This window comes from Lithobates pipiens, unplaced genomic scaffold (genome assembly GCF_037356315.1).
Source record: "Lithobates pipiens isolate NorthernLeopardFrog02 unplaced genomic scaffold, aLitPip1_a1.2 Scaffold_13, whole genome shotgun sequence".
Taxonomy (NCBI): Eukaryota; Metazoa; Chordata; class Amphibia; order Anura; family Ranidae; genus Lithobates; species Lithobates pipiens.
Genome location: NW_027507718.1, coordinates 222,678,092 through 222,695,245, shown reverse-complemented (window position 1 = coordinate 222,695,245; position 17,154 = coordinate 222,678,092). Strand labels below are relative to the sequence as shown.

The 17,154-nt window shown below is 44.6% G+C and overlaps 1 protein-coding gene across 1 annotated transcript in view; it reads right to left on the bottom strand.

Annotated features, from left to right (window-relative positions):
• Positions 1–17,154, bottom strand: part of LOC143975874 (uncharacterized) — a 215,635-nt gene that overhangs the window by 93,511 nt on the left and 104,970 nt on the right. The window contains exon 14 of the mRNA XM_077478427.1: positions 2,152–2,361. Within this exon, the coding sequence (XP_077334553.1) occupies positions 2,152–2,361 (210 nt within the window). The remainder of the gene's footprint in view (positions 1–2,151; positions 2,362–17,154) is intronic.

The following is a 17,154-nucleotide window of genomic DNA, read 5'->3' as shown; positions in this document are numbered from 1 at the left end:
ACCCATGCGATCAGATTCTGCTGCGGACCAAAAAAAGGGTCCTGTGCGAGTTTGCAGCGGGTGCGATGCGAATTCAGCCATACTATCTGTATGGCTGAACTCGCATCGCACAGAGATTGGATGCGATTTGCAGTGCGAATCACATCCGGGTCTCCCAGCCGCAGCGGTGTGAACCCAGCCTAAAGCCAACTGCACCCTCAAAATAAAAAATAAAAACTCACCTTGCTTAACCATTATGCAGCCATGCAAGTCAAGACTGCAACAGAGCATGTTTTTTGCAAGCATGTAAAAAAAAAAAAAAAAAAAAAAAAGAAGAATTGTACATGCTGGTTCACGCCACTGGCATGCTAATACATTGTGTTTGACTGTGCAAGTGTCTGGCCTTTCAAAGCACAGAGTGCTATCGTAATGAGCCCTTAAATACAACCACTTTAATCTTTTATTGCATTGATATAGCATTGTCTAGGGAAGCCTGGAAACGCAGGCTGGACGGAGGTGCAGGGCTGGCATGACAGATTCTAGGTAGCCCCTATAGGGTTAAGTTTAGCGAGAGGAACGAGGAGGGGGTGGAGCGGCAGGAGAGAAAGAAGAAAGGGCGGAGCGCCATATAAGAAGGGGGAGGAGCTACGGCAGTAAGCGTGGGGTCACAATCAGGAAGTTGCCCGCCCACCCGCCCCTTTAGGTTAAGTTGATGTGTTTGGTTTTCAGGTTGTTGTCTGGTTTCTCATTTTTCTTGCAGGTTCGGTGGAGGAGGTCGTCATAGCAGTGGAAGGCGGTGTCTTTGGTCTTTGACGGGGTAAAGGAAATTAGGTGATCGAACTGTGTGGGGGGCTCATAGGTGGTATGTACCCCTTTTGGTGTATCCCAGCGGAAGGGTAGGCTGGGATACGGGTTTGGTGACACTGCGGGAAGGTGGGGTTGTCTCCGGGCTGTTAACGGCCGGAGGCCTTGTATGGTAAAAATTTGGGTCCCGCAGTGGTTTTGGAAAATGGTAACGTTAAATGGAACCGAGGTACTGTCAAAGACCAAACGACTGGGAGTTGTAATTGCTGTTGCAATATATACAAGTATTTTTCCATTATAACATTAAAGTTATTTTATTTTGGTTAAAGTTTTGGTTAAATAAAAGGCTGCTATGGCCAATTTATACTCCAAACTCTGGTGTGGTCTATTTATTGGGAATGGGGAAGGTAAAAATGGGAATGGTACAGGTATGGGTAGTAAAAGGGAATATTTACGGAAGGGGTAATTACCGAATGCATAGGTCATTGAGGGCTTGCCTTTTTCTGGTGTTTACCCACAGCCTTGTTAAGGACAAGAGTTAGGCTTAGCCAATTTAGGTTCAGCATGATACAGCCTGCCCCAGTCACAGTTTGTGTAGTACTATCTAGCATAGTTTAGCTCCCAAATTAAATATGCAAAATTATAGTCCAAACAGTCAAGTCTGTTTATCCCTATATCTACATTGAGGTGAAGGTTCACATTTTGAGCATTTGAGATCAGACATTTTCCACTCCATATGATGGTATTAGTGTAAAACCCCAATGTCCACAAGCAGGTCCCCAACCATCACCTTTCTATAGCAGAGTACACATATGCCTGCCTGCACCTGGTTGTTTAATTTGACATAAAGGTTAAGCACTTTCATGTTCCATTAACAAGGCAGGAGTTGAGTCATACACTGCCCAGAAAGATTCCAGGACATTTTGGTTGACAGATTTACACAAAATTTTACCAGATTAAAACCTAGACATTTAGGGCATGAAAAACTGTGCTGCTTGTGTTTGGATACCTTGCTTTTTACCCAATTTGACTGTCACTTCAAATTAAATTCAAACATTGAGAGGTCACCTACAGAGTATTTTCTTTAGCTTACACTACCATTCTCCACTTTTTAAATGTAGACCTTTATTCCAACCTGGGAATATAGTTTTAAAACTTGAGAACTTGCCATCAGAGCAGCTATCCCGATCATCTGGGCAGAGGCAGTTTACAGTCTTCATAGGGCCAGATATGCAAATTTCCTCAGCCCTACAGCCACCATTATTCAAGTCACATGCCGAATTACTTCCTTAAAAGAAAAAAGCAGTTCATGTGAAAAGTGTTACAATATACAATCAGTAAAAACAAAAAGGTAACAAGATTGCTTGCCTTTGATAAGACTGGATGATACAATTATAAGCTTGGTCAAGTTTTCTTCAGCAAGTGAGGACACCAGCTTCATGGTCCTTCTATCCCATATTTCAATTTTTGGATTGGTATAAGACAGTATATAGGGTTCAAAGGCATCCATTAACGTTTTTGTAAAACGATCCTTCAGTTTGGACAACTTTCCTTTTAAAAGGCCAAGTGAATATAATCCTAAAACATTAAAATAAAAAACATTAAAATAAATAAAATCACTTAATTCAACCAACTTTACTATAGAGGGATAAGAATTAGAACACCTGCAGGTTTTTATTGCCCATCAATTGTGCATGGTTATTTCACAAGACAAGATGAGGGTTATCTCCATTAGCAATAAAGCTAGTTTAATAGGTTTTTTTTTTTAGTTTTTTTAAAGCGCAAGTCAACTTTTTATGGCTTTATCCCCATTGCAGATTTTCCCCAATAACCTTATTTGTTAAAACTGCTGTCACTAGGACAGAAAAATTAAATAGTTGAACATAGATCGAGAATGTTCTAACTGCTACTCACAAAAATGGAATTACGTACCGGTAATGTCCTTTTCAGGAGTCTTTCAGGACAGCCACCTTAGAGAGACACCGGCTCCTCCCCTCTGAGGAAACACCGCCTTCATTTTCATGATTTAAGCCTCCTCCTCCCTTCGTTCCTCAGTTCTTCCAGAGTACCTCCGGCCAAACTGGGGAGACACAAGAACACGTCAAACAAATAAACTTTTTAAGTCTTACCTGACGGCCTCATGTAATGAGTTCCCGATGATCTGCAAACAATTTGGGTGGGAACCGGTGCTGTCCTTAAAGACTCCTGGAAAAGGACATTACCGGTACGTAATTCCATTTTTCCCCAATCGTCTTTCAGGACAGCCACCTTAGAGAGGATAAGCGAGTACATTACCTTAGGGTGGGACCACTGCCTGCAGTACTATACGGCCAAAGGCTTGTTCTTTGGCTGACAGAAGATCCAGTCTATAATGTTTCACAACCGTAGAAACACTAGACTACGTTGCAGCACTACAGATCTGTGCAGGAGATGCCCCAGCCCACTCTGCCTGAGAAGTTGCCACTGCCCCGGCTGAGTGTGCTCTAACCCCAACTGGAGGACCTAACCTCCCTGTCACGTACGCCTGTCCAATGGCTAACTTAACCATCTAGCTATCGTACGTTTAGAGGCTTTGGAACCCTTCCTAGCCCCAGAAAACACAAAAAATGCATCAGATTTCTTGAACTGACCTTGTGCAATCCAAATAATGAAGAACACATCTTTTAGCATCTTAATCTGTGAAACATGTGTTCCTGTTCTCCTACTGGATTTGAACAGAAAGTAGGTAGCACAATCTCCTGTATTCTTATGGAAACTAGAGGCTACCTTAGGTAAAAAAGGTGCCCTAATAGAAAGGGTTTCGAGTCACTTACTCTCCCTGCTGTAGTGATTGCCACCAAAAATACAGTTTTGGGAGTGATCAATCTTAACGAGCAAGGTTCTAACAGCTCAAAAGGTTCCCTTGTGAGAACCTGTAGAACTAAAGCAAGATCCCGACTGGGAAGGGGGCGACCAAAGGCTTGGTCTTCACCTACTTAAGGCTCTGAAGAACCTTACTATCCCAAGGTCTGACATTAGAAGTCTATTCAGAAACACGCTTGAAACGGATACCTGACTCTCCAATGTTTCGGGGCTAACCTTTTATCTGCCCCTGACTGCCGGACCTCTAGAACGGCCCCCGAGCTGTGCTCCTTGAAGGAGTTCTCTGAGCACCAGCTATTGAACCGCCTCTATACCCTCAAAAAAATGGTCCGAGCTTCCATTTACCTGCCATTCAAAAGAGTGGCTACTAACAGTCTGAGACCCCTTTGCCATTCGGAACTTCCTCAGTAGCCAAGCTGCAAGGTTCCACCTGGGGACAGCAGATTGGACACTGGGAAAAAACCCAGGGGAGTTCCACCGACAGGCCCTTAAGAATGGAGACCCACGGCCTCCTGGGCCAATGAGGTGCGATTAGAAAGAGTCACCAGAACTTCCTCAACTCTGCAGGAATCAAGACGGGAATCAGGACGGGAAGGGGGAAAGCATAGCACCTAGAGAAATCCTAAGTCTGTGCTTAGTGCGTCTGCTTCCGACATCCCATCTCCCCTGCTCATAGAACAGGAGATGGCTTCTTTCGCGTTTTCCCTTGGGGCAAAAGAAGTCTATCGAGGGCATCCCCCTCCCCCGGGTGATCATTTCGAAAACGTCCTGTTTGAGAACCTGGTTGCTCTCTCCCCGCGTTCTCCTGCTGAGGCATCTAATACCTGAATTTGCTCTCCTTTCCACCGGATCACTGGAAGGACAGGAATTTAACATTTGGCCCATCTGAGGGTGGCTTTTCGCTAAGGCCCTTAAGGCTCTGCTCCAGAAGCCCCCGTTTTATTGACGTAAGCCACTGCCAAGGGATTGTCTCCATGACTGCTACCTAATGTCCCCAGAGCACTCTCTACGGGGTCCTGAGAACCAGATCTACTGCTCTCAACTCCCTCCAATTTTGAGGGTCTCTTTGACTCCCTCCTTCTTGGATATTGGCCAAATCCACTCTAGGCCTTGTGACAAACATGCTCCCCTATCACACCAAAGGGATTTTAAAATAGAGGCTATATAGTATTATCTCAATGCTCTAAGTCGGTTACTCACTGCTACCTTGCCAGCACGGGACTGTCAGCTGTGACCTTTGCCATTCGGTGATCAGTCATGAGCTACCGTGCTAAAGCTAGCAACAGAGACCCTCGTGATTTGACACAGGGTGGACTAGAACTCAGACATACGCAATCCAACCGCAGACTGCGCCTTTGGGAGACGGCGCGCATTGTCACACGCCACCGCTCCTGGCTTCTTTACCTGAGTTAGAACCGAAAACAAAGAGTCCTAAGGCCCTCTACTGTGGCCCCAAACCTTCAAGATGAATAGCTTGCAGACGACAGTAACGTAACCCCGTCCACTGAACAGCTAGGAGCGTGGATGTCAGTAAGCTCAACCTGACCCTCTTTACTCAGGAAGGTGACCCCCTTGGGAAGAAGTTTAAGATGAGTTTCCGTAGGTTCAGAGGCCAACCCAGGCTCCCTAATAGGTCCCTTATAAGCTGTGGATCCCCGTTCAACTGCGCCAGAGAAGGGACAAACAGGAGAAGATCGTTAAGATACACGATCACAGAGACTACCCTGAGACGCAGGAAGGACAGGACCTCTACCATCGCAGGAAGGTGACCCCCTGTGGTGAAGATACTAGGGAGAAGGGGATAGCCCGAAGGGGAGTGCTTTAAACTGAAGGTGTAGCACCCCTACCGAGGTTATCCCTGCCAGCATGAGGAAACGCTGGTGGCTTTCTGCGTTGGAAATATGCAGGTATGCATCCTTTACTATCGATGCCCTGAAACAGTTTTGGTGGAAGAGGTGCCCTCACCCCGTGATTAAAACCAACCAAAAACTTCTGTAGGTGACCAAGACACCCAGACGATTCAGGCTCAGGATGAGCCTGAACTTTTCCACAGGCTTGCGAACCCCAAATGAGAGAATAGAAGCCTTGCCTATTTAATCTGCTGGGACCTTTATTACCACTTCCTATTCCTCTAACTCCTGCAGAGGAAAGAAAGGCACCTTTTGTCAGCTCAGTGACAAGGAGTCTCAAAGGGGGAAGCTCTGAAAACTCCACACGGTAACCTCTTTTGATGATCCCCAACACAAACTGATTGGAGGTGATCATCTCCCACTGGGGGAAGAAGGACCCTTTTTAACTGCTCCCCCTATTTTTTTCTTAAGGGGAAAGGCCTCTTTCTTATAAGCCATGCGATAGCACTGCTTCAAGACCTGGCCCAAACAGCAGGTCTCCTCTAAAGAGGGATTCCACCGAGCTTTGATTTGGACGCCCTGTCCCTCTGCCATGTCTACAGCCTTAAGGCCCTCCAGGCTGAGTTGGTCAGAGCCGAGGACCTTGCATACCATCAAATGAATTAAGCCGAAGCATCCGCAGAGTATGCCAATGCCTAAAGCAGTACGGGAAAAGGAGGATAGAAAAGACTCCTCTGCCGTCATTGCTTCATCTGGATAAGCCAATACTTTGTACTACGAGCCACCACTGTGGCTGCTATGGTAGGCTTAGAGATTTCCTTATGGTAAAACCCAGGCATCTTCAAACCATAGAGTGCCCCCATGTCCCCAAGGACAGGTCAGTATGCCTGGACATCTGAGAAAAGGCCGCATCTAACCCGGGGGATTTAATTCCAGATGAGAGCCTCCTCTTCCGCCCAAGGAAACCTTTGCTTTAATGCACCAGAAAAGAAAAGTTTTCCTTCGGGATCCTGCCATCCTTGATGGCATCAATCAAGACGTCTTGACCCGGGAACACCCGCTCCCCCTAGGCCCTAGTACATCTGATCGTGGGGTGACAGTGCCTCCTAAGTGATTTGGACAGCTCTCAAGAGCCTTTCCATCTCATCCAGGGGAAGTTTATACCGTGAGGTTCTTTTGGGTTCCCCATCCAAGTCCTCACCCTCAGTCTCCCTTTGGGAGTCTGAGACGGCACTGTCCACTTCTTCCTCAACTTCCCTCTGGAACCCTCTGGATTCTCCCTAACCTGTGGGAGGAACACCCATTGGGTTAGGTGGAACACTCTGCTGTGCTGGTGAAAAGAGTGCTCTGGAGCTGAGGGCATTGAAACCTTTACAGAAGCCGCCAGATCTGCACCCTGTTCTGCTGCCTGCTCTCTAATGGCACCCAAACAGAGCTACGGACTGAGCTATCCAGGCCTTTAAAACACTCCTTACAAAGTGCCTTGAACCAGGAATTCCCCAAAGAGGCTCTACATGAAGGACACTTCCTCCAAGAGCCAAGGGGGGACCTGCTTAAGTCTTTCTGAGATACCTGAAGCAAAAGAGAGAGAGCAGCATAAACTTTAAAAAGAAAAGAAACACCAGCACTACTTAAGAGAACCACCGGGAGTGCCCCCTCCTAGGATCAATCTCCACCTGGATCCCAGATGCACTGCCCTTCCCCCCGACCACCTAGGGGGAAAACACACCAGTGGAGCTACTGGTTATAAGGTAAGGGAACCCCTCTCCAGGGCTATTACCTTTGAGTGGCTGGTGCTGTTATCTCCAGGAGTTCTTGAAGCCTCTGCTTCGGACATTCTCCCGTTGAGGAAGCGTGGTACGAACGTGCCTCCAACAGCTACCTGTGCAGACTGTAGAAAGAGAGGCTGCACCAGCCGAACGCTAGGTTCCCCTTCACGTGCCGCGTCCGGAACCGGAAGACGCGGATTGAACGAAGGGGTCCGCCCCCACCGGAACTGACGTCGCCCGCCTACCGGTCCGGCTTCCAGCTCCCAGCCGGCTGCATACACAGGGGGGCCCTGGACGCCTTCGTTCAGTACCCCACTGGGCGAAACGCAGGGATGAACCTCTCCAAAGACTTCCTGCTTTCCCCAAGCGAAGATTGGAGTGCGTGTAAAGGTCAGTCGAGTATTCAGCTTCCCCCGCCGACTGGACTGTTTGTTCCGTTGAAACACCCACGGGTGAACGAACGGACGACCCCATAAACTTCCTGCTTCCCCAAGCGAAGTTTAGGGTATATGGACAGTACGAACACTTCAGCTCCCCGCCGATAGGACTGTCCCGGACCGACCGATAAATGGTCGGATAGCCGAACGAGGCCGGGGCTCCGCTCGGATAGCTTTCAGTTTCACCAACCGAATTCAGCCTTCAGGTTCCTTGGCGATGTCTCCCCGCCGGAGGAAACACCATAACTGAGGAACGAAGGGAGGAGGAGGCTTAAATCATGAAAATGAAGGCGGTGTTTCCTCAGAGGGGAGGAGCCGGTGTCTCTCTAAGGTGGCTGTCCTGAAAGACGATTGGGGAAAAATTTAGTTGGACAACCACTTGACCTATAGGTTTACATTCAAATTGCACTTTGGAAAGGAACACTAGTGGATACATCTTTGCAGGAAGAGGTCAGTCAGCTGAAGCATCCTTGTTTTGTATGTTGTGGAGCCAAGCAGTATACATGGCAAACCAACAAGAATGCGTTCCAGAGTCCAAACCTTCAGCTTTGGATCCCCAACGCATGACCCAAGCAACTCGGCAGCTAGAGGCTTCTAAGGACTTAGATGTTAGGCATATGAACCAGTGGGCACTCAAGCCCATATTATCTAGATCTAGATGATTTTGTTGTGGGTGGTACATTGTTAGGGGATCTATTGTTGCCGATCTTACTGCTTTACTTGATATTACCAAATTCCATACAAATTACTTAGCGCCACAAAATTATATACTTGCTTCTGTACTGTCTAAAAGGGGTGGTACTGGGAGGTGGGAACCAAAGGACGGTGCTCAGAGGTGGGTAGGGAACGAGTCAGAAAATGGGAGTTCCTGAAGAGGGGAGTTCCTGCACCTATTGTCTGAGAAAAAAAAAAAAAAAAAAAAGCCCTGATTGCAACCATCAATGAAACTTCGACCACCAGAACCACCATCAGAATTCCCAATAGACAAGGTTTTATACTTGTAGGAATACAAGAAACCCGGTTTGATGGCTCCTATGACCGAAACATTAAGTCTGTTGATGTAGGTTATAAAGATCTTTCAGTCTGAAATGGTGGGGAGGCAGGTCCATGCTATATTTATGGGGGGACGCTTTTTTGATGTAATACAGTACAATTGGAGTCAAATGGTAGGTCCAGCAGAGCACTTACGAGATGAGGCTTTCACCAATTTCAAACCATGCTGATAGATAAGGATGAGCCGAACACCCCCCCGTTCGGTTCACACCAGAACCTGCGAACAGGCCTAAACTTTGTGTGAACTTTAAAACCCTATTAAAGTCTATGGGACTCGAACATTCAAAATCTAAAGTGCTAATTTTAAAGGCAATATGCAAGTTACTGTCCTAAAGTGTTTGGAGACCTGGGTCCTGCACCAGGGGACATGGATCAATGCAAGAGTTTTAAAATCTGACGTTTTTTCAGGAGCAGCGATTTTAATAATGATTAAAGTGAAACAAAAGTGTAATATTCCTTTAAATTTCATACCTGGGGGGTGTCTATAGTATGCCTGTGAAGGGGCGCATGTTTCCTGTGCTTAGAACTGTCCCCGCACAAAGTGTCATTTCTGCAGAAAAAAAAGCGTGGGCTTCCCCCAAATTCAATTATCAGGCCCGCGTCAAATAAAAAAAAAATTTACTTGGGGGTCCCCCTAAAAATCCATACCAGACCCTTTATCCGAGCACGCAACCTGGCAGGTCGCAGGAAAAGAGGGTGGGACGAGAGTGCCCATCCCCCTCCTGAACCGTACCAGGCCACATGCCTTCAACATTGGGAGGATGCTTTGGGGGTCTGACTCCTCAAATCACCATGTCCATGTTGATGGGGACAAGGGCCTCATCCCCACAACCCTGGCCAATTGTTGTGGGGGTCTGCGGGGCGGGGGGGGCTTATCAGAATCTGGAAGCCCCCTTTAACAAGGGGACCCCCAGATCCTGCCCCCCCCGTTTGAAATGGTAAGAGGGTACAAAAGTACCCCTACCATTTCACAAAGAAAGTGTAAAAAATAGTTAAATAAGACAAACACTTTTGAAAAATTGCTTTCTTAAAAATAAAAAATAAAAAGATTCCAATTGTGGTAATCCACTCTTGCTATCCAGCGACGGATGATCTCTCCGGGGTCCAGCGATGGCCGATCTGATCCAGCGACGGGCGATTTCTCTCCAGTCCAGCGCAGTCCATCCATGCATCCTCTCTCCACTGTCAGACACACTGCGGGATGCGGCGCCTGACGTTGCCTATGTTAGGGCGGGGCCACGCGTCACCTCGCCCCTCTGATGCTAGTGGGGGAAACCGGGCTTCCCCAATGACGTATGGATGACCCCGCCCCCTCTAATGTAACACAGGCTTCCGTTACATCAGAGGGGGGCGGGGGTCACCCATACGTCATTGGGGAAACACGGCTTCCCTCACTAGTGTCAGAGGGGTGGGGCATGCATCCTGTCTCCATGGTCGGAGACACTGCGGGATGCCGGCGCCTGACGTTTCTTATATTAGGAGGGCGGGGCCACCCGTCACCTCACCCCGCCCCTCTGATGCTAGTGGGGGAAACTGGGCTTCCCCAATGACGTATGGGTGACCCCGCCCCCCTCTGATGTAACGGAAGCCTGTGTTACATTAGAGGGGGCGGGGTCACCCATACGTCATTGGGGAAGCCCGGTTTCCCCCACTAGCGTCAGAGGGGCGGGGCGGGGTGAGGTGACGGGTGGCCCCGCCCTAACATAGGAAACGTCAGGCGCCGCATCCCGCAGTGTGTCTGACAGTGGAGAGAGGATGCATGGATGGACTGCGCTGGACTGGAGAGAGAAATCGCCCGTCGCTGGATCAGATCAGCCATCGCTGGACCCTGGAGAGATGATCATCCGTCGCTGGATAGCAAGAGTGGATTACCACCGTTGGAATCTTTATTTTTAATAAAGGAATTTTTCAAAAGTGTGTTTGTCTTATTTAACAATTTTTTTACTCTTTGTTAAATGGTAGGGGTACTTTTGTACCCCCTTACCATTTCAAACAGGGGGGCCAGGATCTGGGGGTCCCCTTGTTAAAGGGGGCTTCCAGATTCTGATAAGCCCCCACCCGCAGACCCCCACAACCAGCGGCCAGGGTTGTGGGGATGAGGCCCTTGTTCCCATCAACATGGGGACATGGTGCTTTGAGGGGTCACAGACCCAAAGCATCTGCCCAATGTTGAGGGCATGTGGCCTGGTATGGTTCTCGTGCCACTCTTTTCCTGCAGCCTGCCAGGTTGCATGCTTGGATAAAGGGTCTGGTATGGCTTTTTAGGGGGACCACATACATTTTTTTTTTAAGTTTGACGCGGGGTTCCCCTTAATATCCATACCAGACCTGAAGGGCCTGGTAATTGAATTTGGGGGAAGCCCACGCTTTTTTTTTTTTATCAATGACTTTCAATGAGTGTGCTCTGTATTACGGGATCCGACAATTCATTATAGCTGCGAGTGATTTTAAAAGACTTTTTCCTGCAGAAATGACACTGTGCAGGGACAGTTCTAAGCACGGGAAACATGCGCCCCTTCACTGGCATACTATTGACACCCACAGGTACGAAAGTTAAAGGAATATTACACTTATTGTTTCACTTTAATCATTATTAAAATCACTGCTCCCGAAAAAATGTCAGTTTTTAAAACTTTTTTTGCATTTATATATGTCCCCTGGGGCAGGACCCAGGTCCCCAAACACTTTTTAGGACAATAACTTGCATATTAGCCTTTAAAATTAGCACTTTAGATTTCTCCCATAGACTTATACATGGTGTTGCCGGCTTTGCGAATTTGCCGCAAACACCCCAAATTGTTCACTGTTCGCCGAACAGGCAACGTTCAAGTCGAACTCGAAGCTCATCCCTACTGATAGACATGGAAATCTAGACAACAGCATTCAGTACAATTTGTTAAAATGTATTGGAAAGGGAAACAAGCAGGCAATCTGACATTAACTGACACTGGGTGGGAACAGACTACAGTGATCAGTGCTAATACTATACACAGTCACTGTACTAATGACACTGGCTGGCAAGGGGTTAACATACAGGGGCAATGAAGGGATCAACTGTCTGCAAGGCGAGGAAAAAAGCCACATTCCTGCTCTGTAATGTATATACTGTGGGTGGAATATACATGCATATTGCCAATGGCATTTGCTAGTGCATTCCAAAACAAAGTTAAACCTGGGTGTCTAAACACCAACGTAAAAAGGCATAAGAAAAACATTTTTGAACCCAAAAGATGCAATAGAAATTGTGATCGTGGTAGCCAAACTAGATGAGTAACGTTAATGAGGGAAAAAAAAAAAAAAAAAACACACATTTAATAGTAGGTGGTATGAACATATTGGCCCCATTAAAGATAATCAGGGGAAGATGGCCACAAACCGGGAGAATGCAACTGTATTAAATGGATTTGTAATATGAAGGATGGGGCAAAATAAAACCGTAATGTTAAACATTCTTTGCACCCTTGTGGCTGACAGAAACCTGGTATCAAATGCAAATAAAGTTACCAGTTCTTGATGTTAACACTTGAGCATTCTCAAAGGACTTGGGCATGTTGTATTAAGACCATTGCTCCTAAATTTTTAAAGGACAGGTTTCCGACTAATGGAAACAATCGACTCAAAAAGCAAATGTGCTACCAAATTTTCCAAGAAAAGGCCCAGAAAAACAGACTAGTCAACCCAATAGTGTGGAAATTTGGAGGGACTGAAGGACCAGATGTAAGAGTTTTACTAGTATCTGTGGTAACCAACATGGATTTATTGCTGACCAACCTTTTAACTTTGAGGTGGTATGTTACAAATTGGATAGAGGAAAGCCTGGACATAAATGTATCTAGATTTTGCCAACACTTCTGATACAGTACCTTATAAGGCCTGGTTCACACCTTTTTTTTGGAGTTTGGCAGAAACACTACAGTTAACGTAACATTGTTTCCTATAGGACACGTTCATGCCCATGCTTTTTCCCTTCTGTGTTTTTGGCAAGGGCCAGGTACTTATTTTTTTAAAAAGCTTTTTTGGTGCAATAGACTTCAATGAAGAAGCTGTAGAAAAGCATGTAGTGTTTTTGCCAAGATTTTACCACCATTTTTTTTTTTTTTTTTCAGTTTAAAAAATGCAAAACACGCAAAAAAAAAAAGACGCAGATCACAGCTAAATTGCAAACCAGCAAAATGGATCAAAACTGTATAGCTATGAGCAGAGCCTCAATGCATAACAAATTAAGGTTTTTGGCATCGATATTTTATAAAACTGGTTGCAGGGGCATGTCCAGAGTAGTGATTAATGGGATTTTCTGAATGGTTTAGAGTGGGGGGCGTGGCTCAAACTGGCAGCCCTCCAGCAGTTGTGAAACTACAAGTCCCATGAGGCATTGCAAGGCTGACAGTTACAAGTATGAGTCCCACAGGCAGAGGCATGATGGTATATAGTTTTTCAACAGTCGGAGGGCTGCCTGAGACCCCTGGTCTAGAGTGAGTGGGGTGCTCCAAGGCTCTGTCCTTTTAACTTTATCCAAGGTCCCAAAACTAATTTTACACTTCACTGTGGTGTTGATTTACTAAAGTCACAACAATTCTCCTTGCAACCGACTGAGCATTCTTTACAAAGAAAAAGCTTCACCACTACCTATTTAGTATACATTTTATACTGTACATGTTTTCTAAACGTTTGCATTTTTGTGAGAACTATTGAAACAGAAAAGCTTCACCAAGTTTTGGGAAAAATTAGCAAGTGCACATCAAATCCACCCGTGTGTTCACTCTTTAGTAGTAGTAAAGCCCGCTTGGTGATTTTTACCTACAGGCAAGCCTATAATAAAAACAGACTGAAGAGGTCAGCCCTCAGCACCGACTGCACAGTGTTGGATGACTACTATGCTGGTGCATACTAGCACATACAATCGCCTTACAGGTGTTTTACCACCACTTTAAGCCCATGAGTTCTGCCTAGTCTTTGGACTAGGCGTGTACATCATGCATTGCTGAGCACTCAGGCCCATATTCTCTGGTATGTGTACAGTGGAAACTATTGGAATATTTATCACACAGTATACTGCACAACTTAAATGTCAAAAAAAAAAGTTCATTTAGAAAAAGGCACTTACACATGATACAATTTGTTACTATTAAAATGGAAAAACCTATAATCATTACTAATATGTAATATAGCATCTGAGAGGGAAAAGGGCATGTCAAACCACATGGTACAAATATACAACTTTTAAAATGTTAAAGCGTCACAAGACCTGAGCTGAAAATGCAAGTTTCTTAAAATACGCAAGTAAACCCAAGGATTAAAAAAAAAAAAAAAAAAATTAAGGGTTCGTTCACACCATACGTGCATGAAAACTGACGGGAAACCCACGCAGATTTCACTGCAGACACATCAGTTTTCATGCGTGTCACTTGTGCCCTGTTCACATCGTAGTCACGTCTTTTTTCAGGTGTAGAAAACAGCATACACTTTGCACATTGTGGTGTGAACAGGGCACAGAGACATCGGGTTTTTCTGCAAGGGCACCAAACAATTGATGTCTCTGCAGCATATGCAGGGAATGTTCCCAGTACATTGGATGTGCTCTCTACCGAACAGTCAATCCATTTAACGGCTGGTGTCAAAACTGATAACATATGCAGCATCATAGCAGTTGAAGTTCAAACAGAGGCCAAGATGGCACCTTCTTTAGCTGAAAACTATAAGAGGGTTTACTTTCCAATTTTTTCCCCAGAATAGTTTTGGATTGTATCAAAATTACAAATCTAGTACTTACCAAAATCCTGTGATTGCCACACAATGCTGTTAGATTTTGGATCCAAGTTTACTTTTGTGAAGTCCGTGCCATTGAACACAACCTGTACGTTGCCACCAACTAGATTCATCCTTTGTATCACTGTACCATGTTCCACCACATATATAAACATAGTCTCCCAGTTAAGTAGCAAGTGTTGTATGGAAGAGCTGGACACATAGATGACCTTTGTTCCAGAACCAGAATTCTTGGTTACACAAATCTTGTTTTTTTCACAAGGTAGCCAGTAAATGTTTCCAGTAGCAATGTCAATCTTTGCCATGCAAACTAAGAAAATTACAGTTAGCAATGTAATCAACATCCAAATTTTATCATAAAGGCCAAATTTACAAAAGCTAAATATATTGAGATAAATAGAAAAAAGTTCGATTAAAAAAAAAAAAAAAAAAAAAAAAAAAAGTCAGGTGGTCAACAAAAAGATCCTTATTGTAACTATTAATGCTGTGCACTTGCAATTGGTGCCTACAGTAAAAATATATATAAAAAAAAAAAAAAAAAAAGACAAAGTATTTACTCCCATGCTGACTTTGTATGTTTGTCCACTGACAAAGAAATGGATTTTCATTTTAAATGAATAAAATGGGGAATCAAATCAGCAAGTTTTCTGGCTCCCATGTGTTTATACAGGCAAAAAAAAAAAAGAAAAAAAGAAAAGGGGAACACAGGGGACTCCCACCTATATCTAATAAGTAGCGCTCACCGAATATATTGGGGGGTGTATATCCAACAGCAAGACCCAAAAAATTATAAAAAAAATCTATATATAATAGACACTAAAAAGTGAAACTACATAATTAGCTATGAAAAAGCAGAATACACATAGGCATCCTAAATGTCCAACCCCCTATAGATGGAGGAAGTCCCATCAAAACAGGGGCTAACTACATCTCTCCAGTCTTTAGACCTTAATCCCATAGAGAATATGTGGAGGGAGCTGAAGATTTGAGTTAAGTCAGCCTCGAAAACCTTAATGACTTGGAGAGGATCTGCAAAGAGGAGTGGGACAAAATCCCTCTAAGATGTGTGCAAACTTGGTGACAAGATACAATAAAAAAGGAAATACTGCGCTCCCAACTCCCTAGTGAAAAAATAAACCAACATGTGAAGCAGCAGCTACCAAGTGATGCACAATACAGTAGAAAAAGAATAAAAAAAAGATAGCTGCTCGAATACCAATTGATCCCGTCTTATGAGAAACCTTAATTGTTGAGTGAATCTCATGTGAACAAAATTATGATCAAACATTCACGTGAAATTATGAAAATAGGATATCAATTCATGAAAATATTAGAAATTATTAAATATAAAACTAAATCTGAATCATATTTATATATCAATTAAGGTTTCTCATAAAACAGGATCAATTAGTATTAGCGCAGCTATTTGTTTCTTAAACTACAAGATACGTCTGAATTCCGATTGCCAATAAGGGTTTTGCCACCAAGTCATGTTTTGTGAAGGGGCTCAAATACTCATTTCACTCATTAAAATGCAAATCAATTTATAACATTTTTGGAGTGAGTTTAAATTTTGTTATTCTGTTAAATAAACTTACCATTAAAAAATGTATAGACTGATCATTTGTCAGTGGGCAAATGTACAAAATCAGCAGGGGATCAAATGCTCACTCACCCCCCATGTTATACATTTCAGATTTGACAAATATTGGCTTTCAAAGCCGCAAGACCCTTAGACTCTTCACACTGGGGCAACTTAGCCGCCTGACAAGTCACGCTTCATTCTGTACAATGGAACCATTCTAATAGTCGCTCCAACTTAGAAAAAGGTTCCTTTACTACTTTTGGGGAGACATCAGGCAACTTACATTGACATTTATACAGATGTCATTTTGCAAGCTGCCGCTGAAGTTGGATGCAGGTCACCTGAGGAAGTTGGGCTACCTCAGTGTGAACCGACCCTTACCGTTTTTCACCTTCCCCCCCACACAAGAGTTGAAACACTGGCTGAATCAGATGGTATCCTTTGCCTTAAAAATGGTCTAAATGTACAGCTATACTGACTTGGTGTCATGTTTTATTTGAAAACAGGACAAGATATGTTTGAAAGAGGAAAGCATGCCATGTTGAATTTGAGGAACTGAACTCTAGAAGCTGTGCCCAAAGGGAAGCAGAGGGAAAAGTACTAGTCACCAGTATTACCTGAAGGCTCCCTGTAGCTGATCTTTCCCAATTAGGGATGAGCCGAACAACCCCCAGTTCGGTTTGCACCAGAACTTTCGAACGGACCAAAATTTCGTGCAAACTTTAGAACCCCATTGAAGTCTATGGGACTCGAACGTTCGAAATAAGTGCCAATTTTAATGGCCAATATGCAAGATATTGTCCTAAAAAGGGTTTGGGGACCTGGCTCCTGCCCCAGGGGACATGGGTCAATACCTAAAATGTTTTTAAAAACGGCAGTGGAAAAAAAATATTCCTTAAATATCATGCCTGGGGGGTGTCTATAGTATGCCTGTGAAGTGGCACATGTTTCCCCGTGTTTAGAACAGTCCCTGCACAAAATGACATTTGATGGAAAAAAAGTCATTTAAAACCGCTTGCGGTTTTCATGTAATATCTGGTTCCGGCAAT